Source organism: Zootoca vivipara, chromosome 16 (genome assembly GCF_963506605.1).
Source record: "Zootoca vivipara chromosome 16, rZooViv1.1, whole genome shotgun sequence".
Classification (NCBI taxonomy): Eukaryota; Metazoa; Chordata; class Lepidosauria; order Squamata; family Lacertidae; genus Zootoca; species Zootoca vivipara.
In genome coordinates, this window is record NC_083291.1 from 34381240 (window position 1) to 34404009 (window position 22770).

The 22770-nt window shown below is 44.9% G+C and overlaps 1 protein-coding gene across 3 annotated transcripts in view; it reads left to right on the forward strand.

The window, feature by feature from the left end:
• Positions 1 to 1090: 1090 nt before the first annotated feature.
• The window catches only part of DENND1C (DENN domain containing 1C), a 50527-nt gene continuing 28847 nt past the window's right edge, over positions 1091 to 22770 (forward strand). The window contains exons 1-9 of one of the 3 annotated variants that reach the window (XM_060268704.1): positions 1091 to 1651; positions 5507 to 5571; positions 12066 to 12109; positions 13026 to 13075; positions 14229 to 14348; positions 16374 to 16443; positions 16576 to 16656; positions 19644 to 19733; positions 21634 to 21684. In XM_060268704.1, the coding sequence (XP_060124687.1) occupies positions 1635 to 1651; positions 5507 to 5571; positions 12066 to 12109; positions 13026 to 13075; positions 14229 to 14348; positions 16374 to 16443; positions 16576 to 16656; positions 19644 to 19733; positions 21634 to 21684 (588 nt within the window). In that variant the 5' untranslated portion in view covers positions 1091 to 1634. The remainder of the gene's footprint in view (positions 1652 to 5506; positions 5572 to 12065; positions 12110 to 13025; positions 13076 to 14228; positions 14349 to 16373; positions 16444 to 16575; positions 16657 to 19643; positions 19734 to 21633; positions 21685 to 22770) is intronic. The other 2 variants (XM_060268703.1, XM_060268702.1) reach the window with 2 other exon arrangements.

The following is a 22770-nucleotide window of genomic DNA, read 5'->3' on the forward strand; positions in this document are numbered from 1 at the left end:
GATTTAAGGGAAATAACAACAACAACAACAACAACAACAACAACAACAACAACAACAACAACAAATGCAATATTAGAGTATAATTAGGAAAACCATTAGTTGAGAAGGAGGGAAGTCTCAGGCCAAGAGGTTTTTATATATTATATGTAAGATGGCGTTTTGTCAATTTTTAAAAATAAATTTCAATAAAAATTATTTTTTTAAAAAAATTGTCTTCCATGAACACAGTCTTAAATAGGTGACTGTGGAGGCCAATTCTGGATCCACACGTCCTTCCACAGTGGGGACATTGGTTTCCAGGTGGGAGTTGATCACGGTGTGGATTTGCCAAGCGTGCCTTCCTCTTAGCACGTTTCTCCCTTTCTCTCCAAACTTGACCAGTCCAACGAAGTTGATGTTGAATAATCACTGCTTTGACACTGGTGATCTTTGCCTCTTCCAGTACACTAACATTAGTTCTCCTGTTTTCCCAAGTGATATGCAAACATTTTCAGAGACACCGTTGATGGAATCTTTCGAGGAGTTGGAGATGGCATTTATAAGTGGCCCATGTTTCACAAGCATACAGTAAGGTTGGTAGTACAATAGCTTTGTAAACAAGCATTTTGGTTTTCCTGCAAATGTCCTAGTCCTCAAACACTCTGCACTTCAATTGGGAGAAAGCTGCACTCGCAGAGCTCAGGCGATGCTGGATTTCGGCATCAATGCCGGCCCTTGTGGAAAGATAACTGCTTAGGTAGGAGAAGTGATTGACACTTTCCAGCATTACACCATTGAGTTGGATTTGTGGCACTGCAGAGGGCTTGTTTTATGCTTGTTGATGCAGCACTTTGGTTTTTTGGATGTTGAGTGATAGCCCAAGCTTTTCGTAAGCTTCTGCGAAGATATTTAGGATGGTTTGGAGGACATCCTTTGAGTGTGCACACACTATGTTGTCATCAGCATACCGTACAGCCCCCACCTCCCTGCTGTTTCTTGACAGCCAGCTGCAAAAATGTGGACTTCCTTCTTTTTGCTGGCTCCACATTTAGACAGCCACACTGTTTCTCCTTTCTCACACGCACACAAGTAGGGCGTGCAGTAGCTAATAGCCACCAGTTACCAAAGGCTGATCCAAAAGCACTGGGAGGAGGTAATGGTGCTGATCCAAAGAGGATGCAGGCAATGATTCTTGCAACTCTCTAAATGCCTCCAAGCACCACAAAAGCAGGAGTGGAGAAAGACCGCATTGCCAGCAGAAACATCCCTTTCCTCCTTTCCCTTTTGTCAAAAAGGGCTAAGCTGATCCAAAATTCTGCTCGGCCCTCGGAATCTGCCGCTGACCTTGCTTGAAGGTCCAGGTGAGCAAAAAGAAAAGAGCAGGACTCAACAAACAAGCACCCATCCCCACCCCCACAAGCTTCCACCCTTGCAATGAGCTAAGGCAGTCACAGGCCTCATACTTCCTCTAACAAAAAGCCACAAAGGAAATGCCCTGCATGTGTGTTTTTTCTTTCTTTTTAATGCACCAGACTTAGCCCTAGAGAGATGATTTGTCCGTTTTCAGGGCTTCAGTCCACTTGTTCAGATGCAAGGAAAGATAGTCCACCGTGGTGCTTCAGCAGATGACAATGTGATGGAATGAGCCAAGGACGATGGGATCCCGGATCAAGTAAGAACATGGTGGGCTGCAGGGTGGGGCTTCGTGTCGGCAAAGCCTGCTCACCTTCACTTTCCTTCAGTTTTAATTCTTCCATACAGCAAAGTAAATCAGGATCTACCTGAAACCTTTTCCTACCCCAACTGATCTGAGAGTTGGATCCCACTAGAATACTTTGCAATGCTGGAGGACGTGTTGTGGGCCAATTCTTCAAGTTGTCTGTCGCTGGGATAATTAATTGCTGATTCAGGCCACAATCTCTTGGCTTGTAAACAGTTTTAGGTCCAGGGTGAACAGCCTAGATGCTGCTAGACTACAGCTTCCATTAGCATTATTCCATTATTACCAGTGGCCATGCTGGCAGGAGTTGATGGACACTGGAGTTCAACATCTGTAGGTTCACAGTTGTCCACTCCGGTCTTAGGAGGTCATTGTGTATGGTGGGATTCTGGAAGAATCAACAGTCCTTGGGTTACTAGAGCCAAGACATACTTCACAGACAATACCGGTAGGATAGGAACAGATAGGATAGCCATTTATTTGTCTTCAGAAACTACCGGTAGGATAGGAACAGATCGGATAGCCATTTATTTGTCTTCAGAAACTGGCCATGGTAACAAGGCTATCTCCTGCAAGGCACTTTGCTCTTTCTGTGCCCCAGCCAGTATTTTGTTTTCTGTTGGTGCCACTGATGATATATTGTCTGTTCAGAATGGCAGCTACTTTTTCCAGATTCTCTTGACCTGTTCTGGTACCTGATATCACTTTTTAACCAAAGAGAACCAGGAAGAATAGTAGAAATCTTATCCAGTCTGGTATCTCCAAGGCACAACATTCCTGGCATGAAATCCAGCTCAGGTACTTCAAATAGGCTGCCTATTATTGAATAACTTAGGTGCACACAGACTTGTTTGTTGCTTCAGTTGCGAGGGGCACAATTAACATTTCTGCCCCACTCACCCCAGTCTACCATTTCATGCCTTCTGATTGCCTCTTTATTCCTGACATGTTGGAGCAAAGCAAACTAAAGTCTGGCAACTCCGATTCAAGAAAGGAAATACTCTGAGCATGTGCAGTTTCACATTTCAAACTCACTTATATCACAGCACCCTCATGACCGCAGGAATAAAATATTGTTTGCTTCATTGATCCAAAAAAAATATTTTTTTTAACCTAGGAATAAGCACCATTTTGCAAGGAAAGGGTAAATCTATTTGTAAGGCAAAATTTTAAAAAATGAGCATGTGTAACCATGCATATACCTGATCAGGGAAAACACACCTTCTGCACATGCAGTCAAAGTGCCAAATAGCCACTGTTTTTGGAGACAAATGGTGTATATCTGATCTGATAGGGGAAACGGGGAGATTAACTCCTATGCTACTTTTGTTTTATGTGATTGAGGATAAGAACGATATAGGCTTAGAAATTACTAGTACAGAGGTCCTGTTTAACGTTGCAAAGATAGTGTGGGCTACATGCTAGAATATGGAAATCTCAGCAGCCTGCATCTAATTGGGAATAGTTATTAAACTCCTTGGAACTGATATAAATGGACAAATTAACCAAACTGATATGAAGGAGAGAGAGTAGACTCTGAAGTGTTAACTTTACACAGAGAAAGGGACCTATTTTGCAGATTGTTAAAATATATTATATGGAAATGTAAGGCTGGAGACTTCAGATATTAAGAATTAAGTTTGACTCTATCATTTTTGGTTCGGTTTGATCATGATGAAGTCACAGAATGTTGGGAATCAGATGATGATCATGATTATTTATTGAATTTATACACTGCTTTATACCCGGAGGTCTCAGGGAGGTTCATAGAACAAAATCAAAATATAAAACCACTATATATATATATATATATATATATATATATAGTCAAAATAAAAATAACAACCGAATAACACCCCCCAAAAAAAACCCATACAGTGTTTTAAAAGTGCATAATAATATAATAATAATAAATTTTATTTATACCCCGCCCTCCCCGGCCAAGACCAGGCTCAGGGTGGCTAACGCCAGGTATAAAAACAATTGTTTAAAATACAACTTAAAATGCAGCCTCATTTCAGTGGAAGCTCAGATCAAAACTGCTTGGGGGGAGAAAACGTCAAATCTTCACCAAGGCCAACTATCCAGACTGGTCCTACATGGGCCAGAAAACAGCCAGGGAAGTCCCCAAATAGGGGTTCCATCACAGAAGGAAAAAGGAAAGAGGAGGAGGGGATCAAGCTGATTCCAAGCCAAAGGCCAGGCGGAACAACTCTGTCTTAAAAGCCCTGCGGAAAGAAATCTGATCCCGCAGGGCCCTGGTCTCATGAGACAGAGCGTTCCACCAGGCCGGAGCCAATGTTGAAAAGGCCCTGATTCTGGTTGAGGTTAATCTGACTTCCTTAGGGCCCAGGACCTCTAGAGTGTTGCTATTTATGGACCTTAAGGTGCTCCCCAGGGCATACCAGGAGAGGCAGTCCCATAGGTATGAGGATCCTAGGATGTAAATCAGACCAACCAAAGGCCTGGTTAAAAAGGAAAGTTTTTGCCTGGCGCCTATAGGTGTATAATGAAGGTACCAGGTGAACTTCCCTGGGAAGAGAAGAACATTCCACAGACAGGGAGCCACTGCAGAGAAGGCCCCGTTCTTTTGTTGCCACCCTCCAGACCTCTCGAGGAGGAGGCACACGAAGAAGGGCCTCAGAAGATGATCTCAGGGTCCGGGTAGGTTGATATGGAAAGAGGCGGTCCTTGAGGTCCTGAGGTCCTGAGCCTTTTAAGGCTTTATAGGTCAGAACCAGCACTAAAAATGCATACCCACAAACACGGGATGTGTGACAAAACGTTGCAGTATTTCCTCACCTCCTGCCTGATCAACGCCCTTGCCAGTCTATTGCACCTTCCTCTTTCCCCTACAACCCAGTATCTTGCTTTTATTTTCCAATATGACAGACAACATTTTGCGGCTATTGAGGGTGGGATGGGAGGGGATCTTTTTGGAGGGGTGCCTTATGGTGTGTCTTTTTTTTTAATACCTCTGCAAACCTTGGCGTTTACCAGAGCATGCAGATATCTCCCTGTTATCTCTCAGAGCCTTCTATTGCTGTCAGCACACTCCACCTGAGTTCAATATCACAGGAAGTGTGTGTGAATATACTATATTTGCTCTGGTTCGTCATCACACTATTTCCAAGGGTCTAAAGGCAGGAGCGGGTTAAGAAGAAGTGGGCAGGAATGCGGGGAAAGGGGGTGCCTCGTGTCTGTAGTAAATGATTGCAGGGGTTAAGGGAAGACGGGAGAGAGAAAAGGGTCTCTCGGTGTGTGTGGTGGATTTAATTCTTTGGAGATGGTGGGGGGAGAGAAAGGAGAAGGAATTAAGGGAGGGTAAGGGTGGCATTTGGAGGAATGAGGGAGAATATGAGAGACAGAAAGTTGTGTGTGTGAGAGAGAGAGAGCTTTAGGGTCCTGGTGATCTGGGTAAGAAAGCTGGAGAGGAGGAGGAATTGAGAAGGAGCCTGGCCCACCCATGAGGCGGGGTGAGGCCATTGCCTCAGGCAGGAGAGACCCATGAGATGGCAGCCCCATTGGTGCCCAAGCCACCCCGCCACTGTCGCCACCAGTGGAGAAGCAACACGGGCATTGGCAGTGGATTCCTTTGGGGGCTCATGAGAACTCTTCAAAATATTGTGAGATCTCGTACGCCCCATGAGATCCTGCCAGAACTCGTTGCTGCTTTGCCCATGCAGAGAGAGAGACTTCCCCATCCTTGTAAATATTGTCCAAGAAATCCACGGGTCTGCTCAAAGCTCTTCTTCTTGCCTCTCCTTACCAGCTCTGAGTTCCTTGGTCCCTCTTCTCTCTCCTCAGGGAAAACCCTCAGAAAATATTTGATCTGTTCTTTGAAGCTGCCTGTCCAACGCTTGCGGATGATGGTGAGTCTCGTCTGTGGTGGGAAGCGGTGCTTTTGGGGTGGGATGTTTGTGTATCAGTGGGCCAGATTTTTAGGAGGCTCCAGGTAGCCCTTGCTGGGGGGAGGTGGGTTGAGACCCACCCCAATTCAAAGGTGAGTCCTATCCCTTTCTGTCTCACTGCTACCTCATCCACATCCCAATCACAAAATCATAGAATTGTAGCATTGGAAGGGGCCCTGAGGATCACCCAGTCCAGCCCCCTGCAGTGCAGGAACATGCAGCTGCCCCGTACAGGGTTGGATTTAGGTTTAATGAGGCCCTAAGCTACTGAAGGCCAGGGACGCAGGTGGTGCTGTGGGTTAAACCACAGAGCCTAGGGCTTGCCGATCAGAAGGTCGGCGGTTCGAATCCCTGCGACGGGGTGAGCTCCCGTTGTTCGGTCCCTGCTCCTGCCAACCTAGGAGTTCAAAAGCATGAAGTGCAAGTAGATAAATAGGTACCACTCCGGCGGGAAGGTAAACGGCATTTCTGTGCACTGCTCTGGTTCGCCAGAAGCGGCTTTGTCATGCTGGCCACATGACCTGGAAGCTGTACGCCGGCTCCCTCGGCCTATAGAGCGAGATGAGCGCCGCAACCCCAGAGTCGGTCACGACTGGACCTAATGGTCAGGGGTCCCTTTACTTTTAAGCTACTGAAGGTAATGGGGCCCTTTGTATGTCTAGCTGTCCTTTGTCAACAACAAATTGTCGCTGTTTTTTGTGTTGAATATACGCTATATGGTAATTTATGGACCTAATAGGTATCTAAAGCCATTTGCACATAACAAAATATGTATTTTATCAAAGTAATTGTTGAACTGAAATGCAATTAAGAAGAATATATTAATAGTGAAATCATTATTAAGCCCTAGCTTAAAATAATTTTTTATTCATAAAAAACTTAATAATGCAAACACATTGGCATTTGGCAATAACAAAAGTTCCTTTAGAAACACAATTTACAAAGACTCATAATCTAGTCTCTAGAAACTTGCTATAACATGAAATAATAATAGATGTAAATATATGATGCAAACTACTAATAATTATAAATAGCAGAATTTAGGCATCCTATATATAGAAATGAGCAAACCAGTGATATTTTAGGGAGCCGGCTAGCAGGCGGGGCCCATGACTTACATCATAGAATCCTACACAACCCAAAACACTGTTGCTGTACGTCGGCTTTATTTTATTTGTTTTTATCTTATATTTTGGAAATGTACATCCAGGTGTTTTTTTCTTTACATTTTTTTGGGGCCCCCAAGAGAGTGGGGCCCTAAGCTATAGCTTGTTTAGCTTATACATAAATCTGGCACTGGCCCCATACAGGGATCGAACCTGCAAGCTTGGTGTTATCAGCACCAAGCTCTAGCCAACTGAGCTATCCATGGGGTTGTATCCAGTTCTGTCCCTGCAGCCCCAACATTGCAGGGCTGGGAGACCCTCCAGAGCAGATTTAGGAAGAACACAGAGATGGGGCTGCAGGTGAATTCCTGGACATTGCTCCCCTCCCCATGCCATTGCCAGCTGAGTGACATTTTTGAAACTACCCATTACCTGTGGTGGTCAAAGGAAGTAAAAGGAAGCCACAGCAGTCAAAGTGCTTAGTTCAGCAGCTAGAATTGGTTTGAGGTTGTCTATTTTCGGGTTGCTTACATGGCGCTTCCTACAAACTTCTCTCATGGTGGAATGAAATCCTGCACAATGTGGAGAAAATGGGCCAAATATAATTTTTCTCCCCTCTCTCAGCACCAGTGGATTAGTATTAGATGCAGAACGGAGAAAACAGAGCGTTTCTTTGCACAGCACAGCAAATAATTAACAAATGGACCTCGAAGGTGCAATATATTTATTTTCACGTAACATTTCTACATCACTTGACTTGTACATCAGGTGGAAGATTACAATACATTAAAACATGCAAGAAGTTAAAATAAGAAAACAGATTAAATTCACACCAGCATTTCTAAGTATCTGGGTAGGGGTGCCTAAACAAGAATGTTTTCAGCGGGAGCTGAAAAATATGGCGGTAGCAATTGGCTTAAAGGTAAAGAGACCCCTGACCATTAGGTCCAGTCGTGACCGACTCTGGGGTTGCGGTGCTCATCTCGCGTTATTGGCTGAGGAAGCCGGTGTACAGCTTCCAGGTCATGTGGCCAGCACGACAAAGAATGGAGTTGGTCAAGGGAGCCGTGGACTCAAAAAGGTTGGAAACTTCTGACGTAAGGAAACTGGTGTCCCTATCCACCTGCGCCTCTTCCAGTTCCAGGTGTCCCTATTTGACAGAGATAGTACTTAATTTATGTGCCCCCTTCCCCTTGCTGCTGTGGTTTTCTCCAGATGGCTTAAAATGACTGTTGGATGGCTGTTAAAAATAAGAAAGAGAGGGGGAAAGGGAAGTCTCCGCTTAAGCTGTTCTACTCAAGGAAGCCGGCAAGGGAGAAACCCCGTCTCTGCCCAGAGGCAGCGCGAAACTCTTTCCTCATGTCCCATCCGGTTCTCTCCTTCCTGTCTGCGTGTGCAGGTTAGTCTGTGCAACTGAGGTGCAGGGTCTCATGCGTGCCTGGAAGCCAGGCCTCGAATCTCAGCTGCGCCTCTTCAGTGGTGAGGGAAATGTGCACATCTTCAGCCTGGAGGCATTTTCTGTCGGCTGTCGCCGCTTTCTAGCACTGAAAACCGGTTTCAGAGTTAGGCAGTCCTGGCCAAATTCAAACCATGTACAGTAGCTTGCAAAAGCTAATCAAGGTACTGGGCCTCATGGTTCACCGTACAGAGAGCTTCTCATTTAGGGCATCTCTGCTCTCGGGTTTTGTCAAATGGGTTTCTATTACACACGAGACAGAGGGGGAACTGCACTATTCCTAGCACGTCACAAATGAAAATAGATGTTTTTGTAACATCCTATTCGTACAAGGACTGTCTTCCTTTACTCTTTGAAAAATCAGTTGTGCACAGGGCTTTTGGAGCAAAGAGATGTTAGTGAACTGACCATAAAACTGCTTAAAATAATATTTAATTTTACGACCTCTGATTTGCATAGGACGGGGGTGGGTTCTGGAGGAGGGTGGAGTTTGAGATGTCTGCTTGAGGGTCTCTGGCTGATGATGCACTGTCCCATTTTGCTCTAATGAGAGCCCTCCTTTGCCTGATTCTTTCAACCGGAGATAATTAGGGATTGAATCTGGCTTCCGGTTGGCCGCGCCATCTTGATCGGTCGGGGGTCCGTTCTGCAGAGCGGACTTCGGCGCTTCAGAGGTGGAGGGAATCGTTCCAGCGAAACGAACCCTCCTAAAAAGCCCCAAATCGAGCTTTTTGGGGACAGATTTTGTCTGGCGGCGCCATTTGCGGGCTCTCTCTTTCCCGGATCGGCTTTGTTTAAGCCCCCGAGAGCGAGGAGGTGAACCGCAGCGGACAGACTTAGATTGCTACTCTGAGAGCGCGAAGCTGCGTGACTGGAAGGTGGAGGCGGTCAATTCTTCTACGAAAATTCAGCAATAGATCGGACTGTGGGTAATTGGACTTTTTGGAATTAAAAATTATGGAAATTTGCTTGCGGAAGAGAGGTTCTAAAAATGGAAGCTGACCTCCTTCTAATGATTGCAGCAAGAAGCAGTTAAGAAAATACCCGTTGCCAGGATAAAATTGGATTTGTTGTGTTTATGTATCTGCAAGAACTGAACTGAACTCCCCTTTTGTGGCAGGGATAAGGGGAGAAGTGTGTAATTTATTAAAATCCCTGCAATTTGGGTAATTGAGGAGAGAAAAGCCTCTTCTTGCCGCTGGAATCAGCAGCCCGGACGGACTCAGCGAGACTTGTGAAAGGAGGGAGAGTTGAAACAATGTTGATAAGTTGAACTGCAAGAATCATCTACGAAAACTCCCTCTGGATACTGTAATTACAATTTGGAAATAAGTAACTGATTTTTTTTTAACTTGAGGATATATTGTAACCAGTTTGGAAAATGGCGATGGAATGAAGAAATGTAACCACTTCCTGTGCTTTGGAACAACACTGTGTCCTTGACAGGAGTATAAAAAATGTCAACATGCGAGTATGCCGCTGGATTCAAGGAAAGAACTTTGAGACTCTTATGGGAACTTAGAATTGGACCATATTAAGACAATTTGCAATTAGGAGAGATGAAACAACTTCTCCAAAGAGACAAGGGGAAAAAAATGTTGGATGAAGAGATCAAAGAAGAAATTGATGAAGAACAAGAAGTATGTCAACTTTCGTGTCAGGAGGAAGTTTGCCATGAGAAGAAAGAGGGAAAAGTCTTCAATCAAGCATATCAGAGAAACAGTGCCCCCATAGAAGGGAGAGCACAAATTATGTTTGGACTTCAGAATTCCCATAAGGAACAAAGACTGGTGGAGAAGATTAATCACAATGAACGGAACATTCAAATAAGAAAAGGGCAACAGGGAGGGAATGGAAAATTTGGGCATGTAAAACATTGCAGAAAGGGAGTGGGGTGAAGGGGAAAAGGATGTTATGTTTAAAGGCTGGTCAAAATGGTTTTGAAACTGGTTTGTGGACTTTGGAGCTCGCTGAATCGAGAAGGGATATGCTGTGAACAGGGGGGGAAGAGTCTAAGTTAGAAAGAAAAGATATAAAATAGAATAAGAAAATAAGTTTTGGCATGAGTGTTCTTGGAGAAAAATTCAGGCAAGGGAGGAGAAGTAGAGGATAGTGAAGGTTAAAGTGTTTTTTAGATTAGAAATGGGAATATTAGTATAGCTTTTAGAAAATTGAATTGGAAGGGATAGCTGGGTGCTTCACCCGCCCCTATGAGTCGTCTCCGTTCTGGGATCCCTTGGTAGCAGGGGGGGTTTCCAGAGTGGGGGGGGGACGGGGGCGGGGGGGAGGATCCAGCTGGAAAAGAACCAGCCCCTGCTTGTCTTCCACATTCTGGAAACTCTCAGTGGCAGGGAGAGTTCTGGGGTGCGGGGGGAAGGAGGGAATGGAAGGAAATAAATAAATATAAAAATTAATAGATAATTTGATTAAATGGCTAAATAGATAAACATAAGTTTAACGAGATTGGAATAGTTTGTGAATAGTAAAACTGTAAACTGTTAAAGGTGATTTGGCAAATGAAAATCAATAAGGGGGGGGGGTCTGGGCAAGCCCATGGGATAACATTTAGGAAAAATGATTAGGTTTTAAATTTTTGGTGTTAGTGTTTGATTTAGCGTGTTTTATTTTGTTTTTATTTGTATTTTTAATGTCTTTTTTCGATATTTTTTTCTTTTGTGTTGTGAAGAGAATTATGTTGGGACAATTATGGATAGATTTATGTATGTGAATTATTGTAAAATCTAATAAAAATATTTTTTTTTAAAAAAGAGATAATTAGGGATTGAATCTGGGACCTTTTGCATTGCTCTCCACTGCAGACCCTCAGAGGGAATAAATATCCTGGCATTGTATGTCCATGGGTATGCATTTACATGTATTATTGTCAAGCTGCATCCACCCGGGGGGGGGGGCGGGGAGCTGCAAACTAAACAACTTTGTGTAGGTGTGTATGCATAATTGCATTTTTTTTTCAAAAATGCATTCTCAGCATCTCCTCTAGACTAGAGGTTGAAAGAAATGAGACAGAACAGGAACCATGCTTTCACGGGGATAGGTGACAGAAAACGGGTCCTGTTTCTGTTAAAAAACAACAGTGGGAGCAAGTGAAACCTACAGAAGTGGGCCTCAGCTAATCAATGGTGGATGCAGAAGGGCTGTAGCTCAGGCAACTGCTTTGAATGTAGCAGATCTCAGGTTCAATGCTCATTCCCACTTTTGCTTGCCCCATATTTTGATTACGTACTGATGCATTCCTCCGGGTCTGAGAGCTTTTCTTCCTGTTCCATGGCTGTGCCTTGCAAAAATCAGATCTCACCCACTGAATCAGATCTCATCAGAAGTGCAGACAAGCCAAAGCTTAGCTTTTGATTCAATGGGTAAAGTTGGATTTTCGCAGGCACAGCCATGGAACAACAAGGAAAGCTCTTGTACTTGGGGGAATTAATTGGTATCCAATACTATCAAAATATGGGGCGAGCAAAAGTGTGGGTGAGTCTGCCGGTATCTCCAGGTAGCTGGGAAAGACTCCTGCCTGAAAGTCTGGAAGAGCCACTGAGAACCCAAGGCTAGCCAATAGGGTGCCCTCCAGATGCAGATGAACACCAGCACCCATCAGCACCTTGATCCCTGGTCAGGGTGAATGATGGGAGCTTAAATCCAGCAACAGTTGGAAGGAACCATGTTGGCTGCCTCTGCTACAGACAGCTCTGAGCTAGATGGGCCCAGTGGTCTAACTCCGTAACAAGGCAGCTTCCTATGTTCCTAATATACAGTGGCAATCATGAGTCCTGTGGCCTGTCGCAAGCGAGCTTGGCTCTCCTATAAATCCATCTGAAATTGGCTATGTCTTTGTTCCATATGCTGACTGACTTCTGCTCTCTTTCCCTGTGCAGATCCTAAAGTGCTTAGACAGTTCCCTCCGGAGTTCGATGACCAGGTCAGTCCCCCTTTGCACAATTGCTGCCCAACTCCACTCTGCATTCCAAAATCATTGCTAGCATGTGCTCAAGAGTCACCAGCTTTTTCTTCTTCTTCTTCTTCTTCTTCTTCTTCTTCTTCTTCTTCTTCTTCTTCTTCTTCTTCTTCTTCTTCTTCTTCTTCTTCTTCTTCTTCTTCTTCTTCTGGATTTGGGGAAACAACCCGACACACAGAAATTAAACGGGTGAATCTTTTCCTGGCATGAAGATAAAATGGGAGCAATTAAACAGCTTATACAGGTAGAAGCTAAAGGCATTGGAAGATATTAAATAGAGACCATTCATTCACACTGCCTTGTAGGCTAGTAACTTGGAAACACAGAAGACTTCCCAATTTGCAGGCTGCAAAGCAAGCTGGCTGCTGTGCCAGTCCACTTGCATGAAATATCACTAAGAAATGGATTTTGGAGGAACGTTGTGGAGTATCTGGAAACAGCCCTAGACACTTTGCCCGGTAGATAGGTGCACACACACTCCATATAAGCCCAAGGGTGGGGATTTACAGTCCAGCAACATCTGGAGGGTGTGCTGTGGTTCAGGACGATGGGAGCAGCTGTCCATCAACATCTGGAGGGCAACCGTTCCCCCTCACTCTTGGTTCTAAGCAGGTGGGGAAGCACCGCATGCTTTGTAAATGATTGGCATTCAGCTTGCAAAGGAGGCCATGGCTGCGGTGCTACTTGCCTGGGACTCAGCCCCATGGAACTGGGGTGGGCACTTCTAGGAAGACTTGCCTAGGATTATGCTGTCAATTCAGATCATTCTGTACGTGCACCAGGCTCCTCCTTGGCAACCGAAGGTTTTTCTCAAGGTGCCTATAAGTTTGTCTGCTGGATTCAGACTGAAATAACCGAGGATCCTTCTTTCTTCCTGTAGGATTCAGTCCAGATGCTGCCCAAGTTTTGCTTCCCCTTTGATGTCGAAAGGTATGAATGGGGACTCTCTGGGCACTTGATGTGTGCCAAGCTTGCACCCTTGCAACTTAGGTTCACCAGCTCTTGAAACCAGCTGTTGGAAGCGGTGCCTTTGGCAGCAATATGATGTGCAGAGCGCCACACAACAAGAAACATTATTTGCTGATTTCTACAGATAAAATTGCTGTTGGTCACAATAGTACTTTTCTCCTGGTCAATTAGCAACCCTCATGAAGCCCCCTCTTTCTTTGTAGCTCCCCACCTTCACCCAGCTGGAAACAGCACCCCAGCGATCGGGATCAATCCTTGTGTAACAAGTTTCCCTTGTAATGGACCTGCAGAAGTCTTCCCAGCATTGGAGGGATCTTTTTGTCCTCTGCTTCACATTGACAAACCATTCTCTCCCATTCCAACTACAGATGTACCTTGGAAGTCAAACGGAATCCGTTCCGGAAGTCCGTTCTACTTCCAAAACGTTCAGCAACCAAAGTGTGGCTTTTGATTGGTTGCAGGAAGCTCCTGCAGCCAATCAGAAGCCACGGAAGCCCTGTTGGACGTTCAGCTTCCAAAAGAACGGTCGAAAACCAGAACACTCACTTCCGGTTTTCGATCGTTCGAGAGCCGGAACGTTGGACTCCCAAGGTGTTCAGGAGCCTAGGTACGACTGTATTATAAGGTCAGAAGTTCCCACATGCAGGTACGTACGTCCTTTGATCTCTTTATTGAACAACACAACACCTGTTATTTTGGCTGCGAACTGTATGTGATGAACTACCTGCATGGAAACGTTTTGTGTTTGGGGGTGATAGGAAGCCTCCGTCTGGAAATAAGAAAAAAATTACGGTAATAGCTTTTACACATTGCACAATGATATAAGGTGCTATCATGCCCCCTCCCTACTCACCTTTTTTGCCCTGCATAAAAATGTGCTATAGACCTGTGTGGCTACCTCTTTCTTAGCCTATCGGCCTGACTATATGGAGAATATTATCTCCTCCTGCTTTCATATGACATTTAAACAATTGCTTTGTGCATTCATCCCACTGGGTTTTGCCTACCAAAACATATGTGCTACAGTATTAGCAGTTTGTCGCTTTAGCCGACTTATTGCATTCTTTCTCCAAAACGGCACTCCCTTACCCAGTCTCCCCACTTCTTTGTTAAGGGTTATGGAGAGCCCCACGATCCAACATTTCACTTTTGTACTCACCGATATGGACGGAAAGCAACGCTTTGGTTTCTGCCGCTTGGCCGTGGCCTTCCGCACCTGCCTGTGTATCCTCAGGTAGGACGGTTTGTTCTTCCTCAGCCTCTTCTCATGGATGGGAATTTTCATGTCACTGGGGGAAGCATTTTCTTGGTGTGGATTGACCCCAAAACTTACAAAACTTTTTGACCCACTGGGTGTCAGGGCTGGAGTCGGATGCAGATCAGCACAAAGAAGCAGAGTCCGTTGTCAGTGAAGTTAACGCTTTATTCAAAGAAATGGCCTACAACTCAGCAAGGCTTCCCAGCAGGTCTTGCTCCTATTGAACAGTTGCCAGGACTGAAGGTTCCTGCCTTCCATCCCCTTAAGGCTCCTCATCTCCTGGATGTTTGGTCTCTTGTTCCTCTGGTCTCTTGTTCTGCCCTCCTCATTATTCTGCTCAGTCTTGGAGACCAGGGGAGAGGGGAGCTTGTAACAGCAGGAGAGGAAGACTCCCGGGATTCTTCAGCAGCCTCTTGAACCCCACATCTGCTTCAGCTCCAGAGTCTGAACTGCTCCCTGTCACAGGCTCTCCTTGCCCCCTAAACCCTGCTGCCTCTTCAGCATCCAGCCCCCTTCCCAATCTTCTCCCTTTGACCTCTCCTCAGTGTCCCACCAGAAATCCCCAGGCTCTGAGCCCTCCCCTTCTGGGGGTTCCCTTGGAGGTTCTCCAGCTGCCGTCTCCCACCATTCCTCATTGTTCAGCCAGATCCTGACCATAGCTGTCAACCCTCCCTTTTTTTGGCGGGAAACTCCCTTATTCCAAGCCACAGCTGACAACCTTCCCTTTTTTCTGCCCGGACACTGAGGTCCAGTGCCGAGGGCCTTCTGGCGGTTCCCTCGCTACGAGAAGCTAAGTTACAGGGAACCAGGCAGAGGGCCTTCTCGGTAGTGGCACCCACCCTGTGGAATGCCCTCCCACCAGAGGTCAAAGAAAACAACAATTACCAGACCTTTAGAAGGCATCTTAAGGCAGCCCTGTTTAGGGAAGCTTTTAATGTTTGATGGATTTCTGTATTTTAATGTTTTGTTGGAAGCCGCCCAGAGTGGCTGGGGGAACCCGGCCAGATGGGCGGGGTATAAATAATAAATTATTATTATTATTATTATTATTATTATTATTATTATTATTATTTGCTGAAAATTCCCTTATTCCAGCGCCGTTTCCCACTGCTATCCTGGATTGTTACCGTAGATATACCATAGACCAGGCATAGGCAACCTTGGCTCTCCAGATGCTTTGGAACTACAACTCCCATGATCCCTAGCTAACAGGGCCAGTGGTCAGGGATCATGGGAGTTGTAGTTCCAAAGCATCTGGAGAGCCAAGGTTGCCTATGCCTGCCATAGACTGTCCCCGGGACAGGTGAGGCTGCTGATCCCTTATTTTCAAACCCGAAAGTTGACAGCTATGACCCTGACATCTGGTGTTGCTGAACTACAACTCCCATGAGCCCCACCCAGCGTCGTCAGTGGCCAGGGGTGATGGGCATAGTAGTTTAACAAGATCTGGAGGGCAGAGGTTCCCCACACCTGGACTAACCAGAAGTGCAGGCAGGTGCAAGCCGTTGCAGAAGCCCAGTTGCCACTGAGTTACCCATGTTCTTCTCCACTAAGTTGGCACGGGGCCAATTTCACTTCTCTATGCCCTTTAAAAATGTGGCCCTTTTGAGGGGAGCTGTTATTGGGTGGTTGTTTTTTATTTTGATTATATATATTCTGGTTTTTTATGTCGATCTTTTCTGTGAACCGCCCTGAGACCTCCGAGTATAAGGTGGTATATCAATTTAATAAATAATAAAAATAAAGTTCTAATTAGACACCCTGGCTAAGGAAGTGCAGGAAAATGAAGTCCGTCCCCCCTCCTCCTACAGATGTATATATATATAAGACATGTATGCCTTGAAGCCCAGCACGGATTCTTCTGACTAGCCGTGACTGCCTGGCCCGGGGGTCTTTGCCAACCGGGGAGGGCAGGGACTGGACAATGGAAGCTTCTAGCATGAAGCATGTGCTACCCTTTGCTTGGTCAGTTGTGCCCCCTGATGCTGATTCTCTTTGCAGCTATGTGCCCTGGTTTGAAGTTTTCTACAAGATCTTGAACTACATTGCAGACAGCTTGGCCAAGCAGCAGGTGAGGGCAGAAATTCTGGATTCCTTGCAGAGCCCAGCAAGTTGCCCTGTGCTGTTCCCACCCACCCTCACCCCAGTTTCCTGGCATTTCCATTCAGACACCAATCTCTGCCTTTATCTCCTCTCTCACTAGTTCACAGAGGTGGATGAGTTCTTGTCTGCACTTCATCTCCATCCTGTGCCTGACCTGAGCAGCCCCATCAGCCTTGAATTTGTAAGTCCTCACCTCTCTGACACAGAGGAATCTGCTCCTATAGATATGCAAAAATCTCAAAACAGCTGAGCTTTGAGTCCTGTTGCCATGATTTGTTGTTTTCCTGGTCGGGCCTTTAAACAACTGTGTGGGCTTCCGGTGAGGGATGGAGGCACTCCAAGAATCTTTGCATTTTGCAGGACCCCTGAGGTGCCACCATCCCTGCATATATACACAGGAAAGAGTTAGTGGGGAGGGTGATAATTATTGGAATCTTTCTTCCCCCACTTCATTCCAGGGGGGAATTCCTGCCTCTGAAGTTGAAATTTGCATTAGGAGGGAATTTTCCCCACCTCCAAGAGGTGCGAATGGAGAGTTTCCCTCAATACATTGTCTTTTTTTTTAAGTTTTAAAAATATACTTTATTTATCTTTTAAAAAATGTTTACAGAACTGGTAGGTAATCATCAATACGTAAATCATATAAATCATAAATATATCAAATCCACTCATCCAACATAAAATTAAGTAAATCATATAAATCATAAATGCTTCAAATCCACTCATCCAACATAATATAACAGATAGATACAAAATCATAATAATTCACTCACATAATAACAAATTAAATTTCAAGAAACATACACGAAAAAAAGAAAGAAGGAAAAAAGAAAAGAGAGAAAAAAAGAAAGAAAAAGAGGAAAAAAAACGGAAAATTTCTTCCTACTATTTACGACACGCTTCCCTTCTCCTAATCATTTTTCATGCTATACCTCTCTATTTCCCTCAATAGAATGTCATGGGAGGAGAGTCTTTATTAATAATAATAATAATAATAATAATAATGTATTATTTATACCCCGCCCATCCGACTGGGTTGCCCCAGCCACTCTAGGCAGCTTCCAACAAAAACCACAGTAAAATATCAAACATTAAACACTTCCTTATACAGAGCTGCCTTCAGATATCTTCTAAAAGTCAGATAGTTGTTTATGTCCTTTACATCTGATGGATGTCAAGGAAATCTTAGGCCGTGTACAGAATTTGTCTATTCATAACTGTCAGTAAAGTTAGCCTGCAATGATCCTGATAATTACCGGTACCACACACACTTGCAGCTGATGCTATTTCCTTTTGAAAAAGCTCAAAACCATCATGGTGTTCAACATTTTTGGCAAAACCTTCATATTTTGCACACACACACACACACACACACACACAAATTGCCATAAAAAGCTCAACAGCTTTTGAGTTCACTGGGTCCATCTTGTAGGCGATGGATTGGGGATTAAATATGTAGATTGACATTTCTACATCCCAATCCCAAAGAAGGGCAGTGCCAAAGAAAGCTCCAACTACCCGCACAATTGCACTCATTTCACATGCTAGCAAGGTTATGCTTAAAATTCTATAAGGCAGGCTTAAGCAGTATGTGGACCGAGAACTCCCAGAAGTGCAAGCTGGATTTTGAAGGGGCAGAGGAACCAGAGACCAAATTGCAAACATGCGCTGGATTGTGGAGAAAGCTAGAGAGTTCCAGAAAAACATCTACTTCTGTTTCATTGACTATGCAAAAGCATTTGACTGTGTGACCACAGCAAACTATGGCAAGTTCTTAAAGAAATGGGAGTGCCTGATCACCTCATCTGTCTCCTGAGAAATCTCTATGTGGGACAAGAAGCTACAGTTAGAAATGGATATGGAACAACTGATTGGTTCAAAATTGGGAAAGGAGTACGACAAGGTTGTATATTGTCTCCCTGCTTATTTAACTTACCGTATATGCAGAATTCATCATGCGAAAGGCTGGACTGGATTAATCCCAAGCCGGAATTAAGATGGCCGGAAGAAATAGCAACAACCTCAGATATGCTGATGACACAACCTTAATGGCAGAAAGTGAGGAGGTTTTAAAGAACATTTTAATGATGGTGAAAGAGGAGAGCACAAAATATGGTCTGAAGCTCAACATCAAAAAAACTAAGATCATGGCCACTGGTCCCGTCACCTCATGGAAAATAGAAGGGGAAGAAATGAGAGATTTTACTTTCTTGGGTTCCATGATCACTGCAGATGGTGACAGCAGTCACAAAATTAAAAGACGCCTGCTTCTTGAGAGAAAAGCAATGACAAAACCTAGACAGCATCTTAAAAAGCATTACCTTGCCGACAAAGGTCTGTATAGTTAAAGCTATGGTTTTCCCAGCAGTGATGTATAGAAGTGAGAGCTGGACCATAAAGAAGGCTGATCGCTGAAGAATTGATGCTTTTGCATTATGGTGCTGGAGTAGACTCTTGAGAGTCCCATGGACTGCAAGAAGATCAAACCTATCAATTCTTAAGTTAATCAGCCCTGAGTGCTCACTGGAAGGACAGATCCTGAAGCTGAGGCTCCAATACTTTGGCCACCTCATGAGAAGAGAAGACTCCCTGGAAAAGACCCTGATGTTGGGAAAGATGGAGGGCACAAGGAGAAGGGGACAACAGAGGACGAGATGGCTGGGCAGTGTTCTCAAAGCTACCAACATGAGTCTGACCAAACTACGGGAAGACAGGAGTGCCTGGCATGCTCTGGTCCATGGGGTCACGAAGAGTTGGATACGACTAAACGACAAATCCCTCATGTATAGGAGAAATACAAAAAGTAACACTATGTATCCAAATGCATTTTGCAAACTATTACTCATTTGAGTAATAGTCTCTCCTTTCTTAGCACAGACCAGCTGTTCCACTGTCTATGTCTATGTCTATGTCGCTGAACTATGTCGCTGAAACTGGTATAAAATGTTTTCTATGATGCCTCCAGATTATATGGAAGTGGAAGTATGTGGAGTTTAATGAACGAAGGGTTTTATATATATAAAAAAAATGGATGCATTATCGTTGAAAGACTAAAAATGTAAACAATTCCTCATCCATCTTCTTTTAATTTGTTGTGGTGTGTGTGTGTGTGTGTGTGTGTGTGTGTGTGTGTGTCCCTTTTTTAACAATTTATTGTTGTCTTACAAGGATCTAAAGAGGAGCAAATTGAAAATTTCCACTGAGAAGGATCCAAGCAAACAAGACAAGAGCCGGGATCTGGACTCTGGGACTGCATCAGTGAGTCAGGGGTGGGGGGGTGGGGGACATGTGTCCTTTACAGGGAATGAAAAACCCTAAAAAGGCACCTTGATTTTGCCCATCAGCAGTTAGCATCTGGAAAGCAGACTGAGAAGGCACACAAATCACCTGGTCACTTTCTTGCCCTGCTGTATTTCTACAGTATTTAATTCCCCCCCCCCCAGAGCGGCAGCCATGCTAGTCTCTTGCAGCAAAAACAACTGAGTCTTGTGGCACCTTAAAGACTAACAAATTTGAGCCCACAAAAGTTCTTCCGTAATAAATGAGTTAGTCTTTAAGGTGCCCCGAGACCCCTTGATTATTTAAATTATGGCAATTTTCTAAATTTGCACCGAGACATTTAGTTTTACACATATGCATCCTTTATACCAGGGGTGTCAAATTCAAATTCATCGGGGGCCGCATCAGCAGTTTGGTCACCCTCAAAGGGCCGGTTGTATCTGTAGGACTATGTGTCCACTCTTTATTATCATAAATTATTGTCACTGCATTCAATTATTACTGTTTTTTGTAATAATGTAAGTAATAACTAGCTCTGAAAGCAGAAACATAGTCAGAATAATGGCAAGTAGATATTCAAATGTACAATTATTGTACAATTTATTGAAAAATGATTTTTGGTAACTGCACTGGGTGGTGGAGGCTCGCTAGGGTTTCATGCAGGACCTTTGCAGAGCTACTGGAGATGCTGGGGTCCTTCTGCATGCAAGACAGATGTTCTGCCAGTGAGCCACCACCCTTCACCAAAGGGACTGGCTGAGGTTGACTCACTGAAGCTGCTCTCCTGATTCCAGGGTTTAAGGGCCAGAAGTATAAAGCAGCATCCTATGTTTCTGAGGAGAGGGAGAGGGAGAGGGAGAGGGAGAGGGAGAGGGAGAGGGAGAGGAAGAGGGAGGGGAGGAAGGAAGGAAGGAAGGAAGGAAGGAAGGAAGGAAGGAAGGAAGGAAGGAAGGAAGGAAGGAAGGAAAGAGGGGAGAGAAAGAAGAGTAGGAAATAAGGAAGAGAATAAAGAAGGAAAGAAAAAGAAAGAGGGAGAGAAGACGGAAAGGGAGAAAGAAAGGAAGTAGAGGGAAAGAAAGAATAATAAGAATAAGGGAGAGGAAGAAAGTTGGGAAGGACGGAAGGAAGAAAGGAAGGAAGTAATGAAGAAAGAAAGAAAGAAAGAAAGAAAGAAAGAAAGAAAGAAAGAAAGAAAGAAAGAAAGAAAAGAGGGAGCAGGAGGGAGAGAGGAAGGAAAGAGGTGAGAGAAAGAAGAGTAGAAAAGAAGGAATAAAGAAGGAAAGAAAAAGAAAGAGGGAGAGAAGACAGAGATAAAGAAGGAAGGAAGGAGAGGGAAAGAAAGAATAAGAACGAGAGAGAGGAAGAAAGAAAGGGAAGGGGGGGTCGCCGCCTTGATTCAGCGCCAGAAAAGAGCGCGAAGGGACCCAGGGGCAAAAAGCATTTCCCCGGCCCCAGCTGTTTGTCGGCGCTTTGTTGGCGCGGCGCTTCAGCAGTAAGGTCCCACTGCTGGGTCCCGCTGGGGCTGGGGCGCTCGGCAGGCCACATGACGAGGTCTGGCGGGCTGGATTTGGCCCCCGGGCCTTGTGTTTGACACCCATGCTTTATACAAATCTGTGTCCTTTTTTTAAAGTCCTTCTTCTGGGGATGCCCAAGTGACCATCCTATTGGGAGATCAGCCAACGCATGTAATGTGTGGCTTGATCTGGTGTAATATGCTGGTTGGCCAGACAGCTATTATCCATAAAAATAAGTGTGTGTGTGTGAGAGAGAGAGGGGGGGGGGGAGAGAGAGAGACTCAGACCACTTCCACAAGTTTTGTTTCACAGTCTTCTTCTAGCTGGACCAGATCATCACTAACCTCTTTCTTTGTCTCTTCCAGGTTTATTTCATTGTCCCTGACCAAGGCAAACTCCCCACCATTCCTGAAAGTGTAAGTCACTTTTGCAGTGTCTCGTGGAACTTTGAGAGAGGTGGTTGTGGTTTGTAGGGGCAGTGCTTGCTTTCTAAAGAGAGAGACACCAGCTTTCACAATTGTGGAAATGATGTCTCCTTTATCACCAGCCTTAAGGGTGGAGTAATCTAGGTCACACAAGCCTAGCTCCCTTGCTGGTGCCCAAACTCCACTTCAGCTCCACAGAGGAGGGCAACCAAAATGGTCAAAGGCCTGGAAACGATGCCTTATGAGGAACGGCTTAGGGAGCTGGGTATGTTTAGCCTGGAGAAGAGAAGGTTAAGGGGTGATATGATAGCCATGTTCAAATATACGAAAGGATGTCACATAGAGGAGGGTGAAAGGTTGTTTTCTGCTGCTCCAGAGAAGCGGACACGGAGCAATGGATTCAAGCTACAAGAAAGAAGATTCCACCTAAACATTAGGAAGAACTTCCTGACAGTAAGAGCTGTTCGACAGTGGAATTTGCTGCCAAGAAGTGTGGTGGAGTCACCTTCTTTGGAGGTCTTTAAGCGGAGGCTTGACAGCCATCTGTCAGGAATGCTTTGATGGTGTTTCCTGCTGGGCAGGGGGTTGGACTGGATGGTCCTTGTGGTCTCTTCCAACTCTAAGATTCTTTGATTCTATGGTAGGGGGCAACTCCAGAAAAACCAGATGACATTGAGGAGAAAAAAGAGGGGCAGCAGGCTGTAGATTCTGTGTGTTGCATGACTGCGGAAATGATAGCTCTTGTTGCAGTGGAGCGGCAAGGAGAGATTACCCACACTTTTGCTTTCCCTGTGCCTAGAAAGCATGATTCTGAGAGATTTTCTGCTTGTCCTCTGCTTACTAGATATGTGGTTTTCTCTTTGCACCACTGCTTTCCCCAGGAAGCTCACTCTTCCACACTGTATTGGAGCAGAGGTCAAACTGCAGGAAACCCAGTTAACAGTTGCTCCAATTCCGCGGTAAAGGATGGGTTTCTCCAGGGGAAAACGGTGGGGAAAGTGGAAGTCTGGATGAGCCCTGAATGGGCTGGGAAAGGACATGGTCTGGCAATGCTACGAAGATTTCAGAATAGAGAGA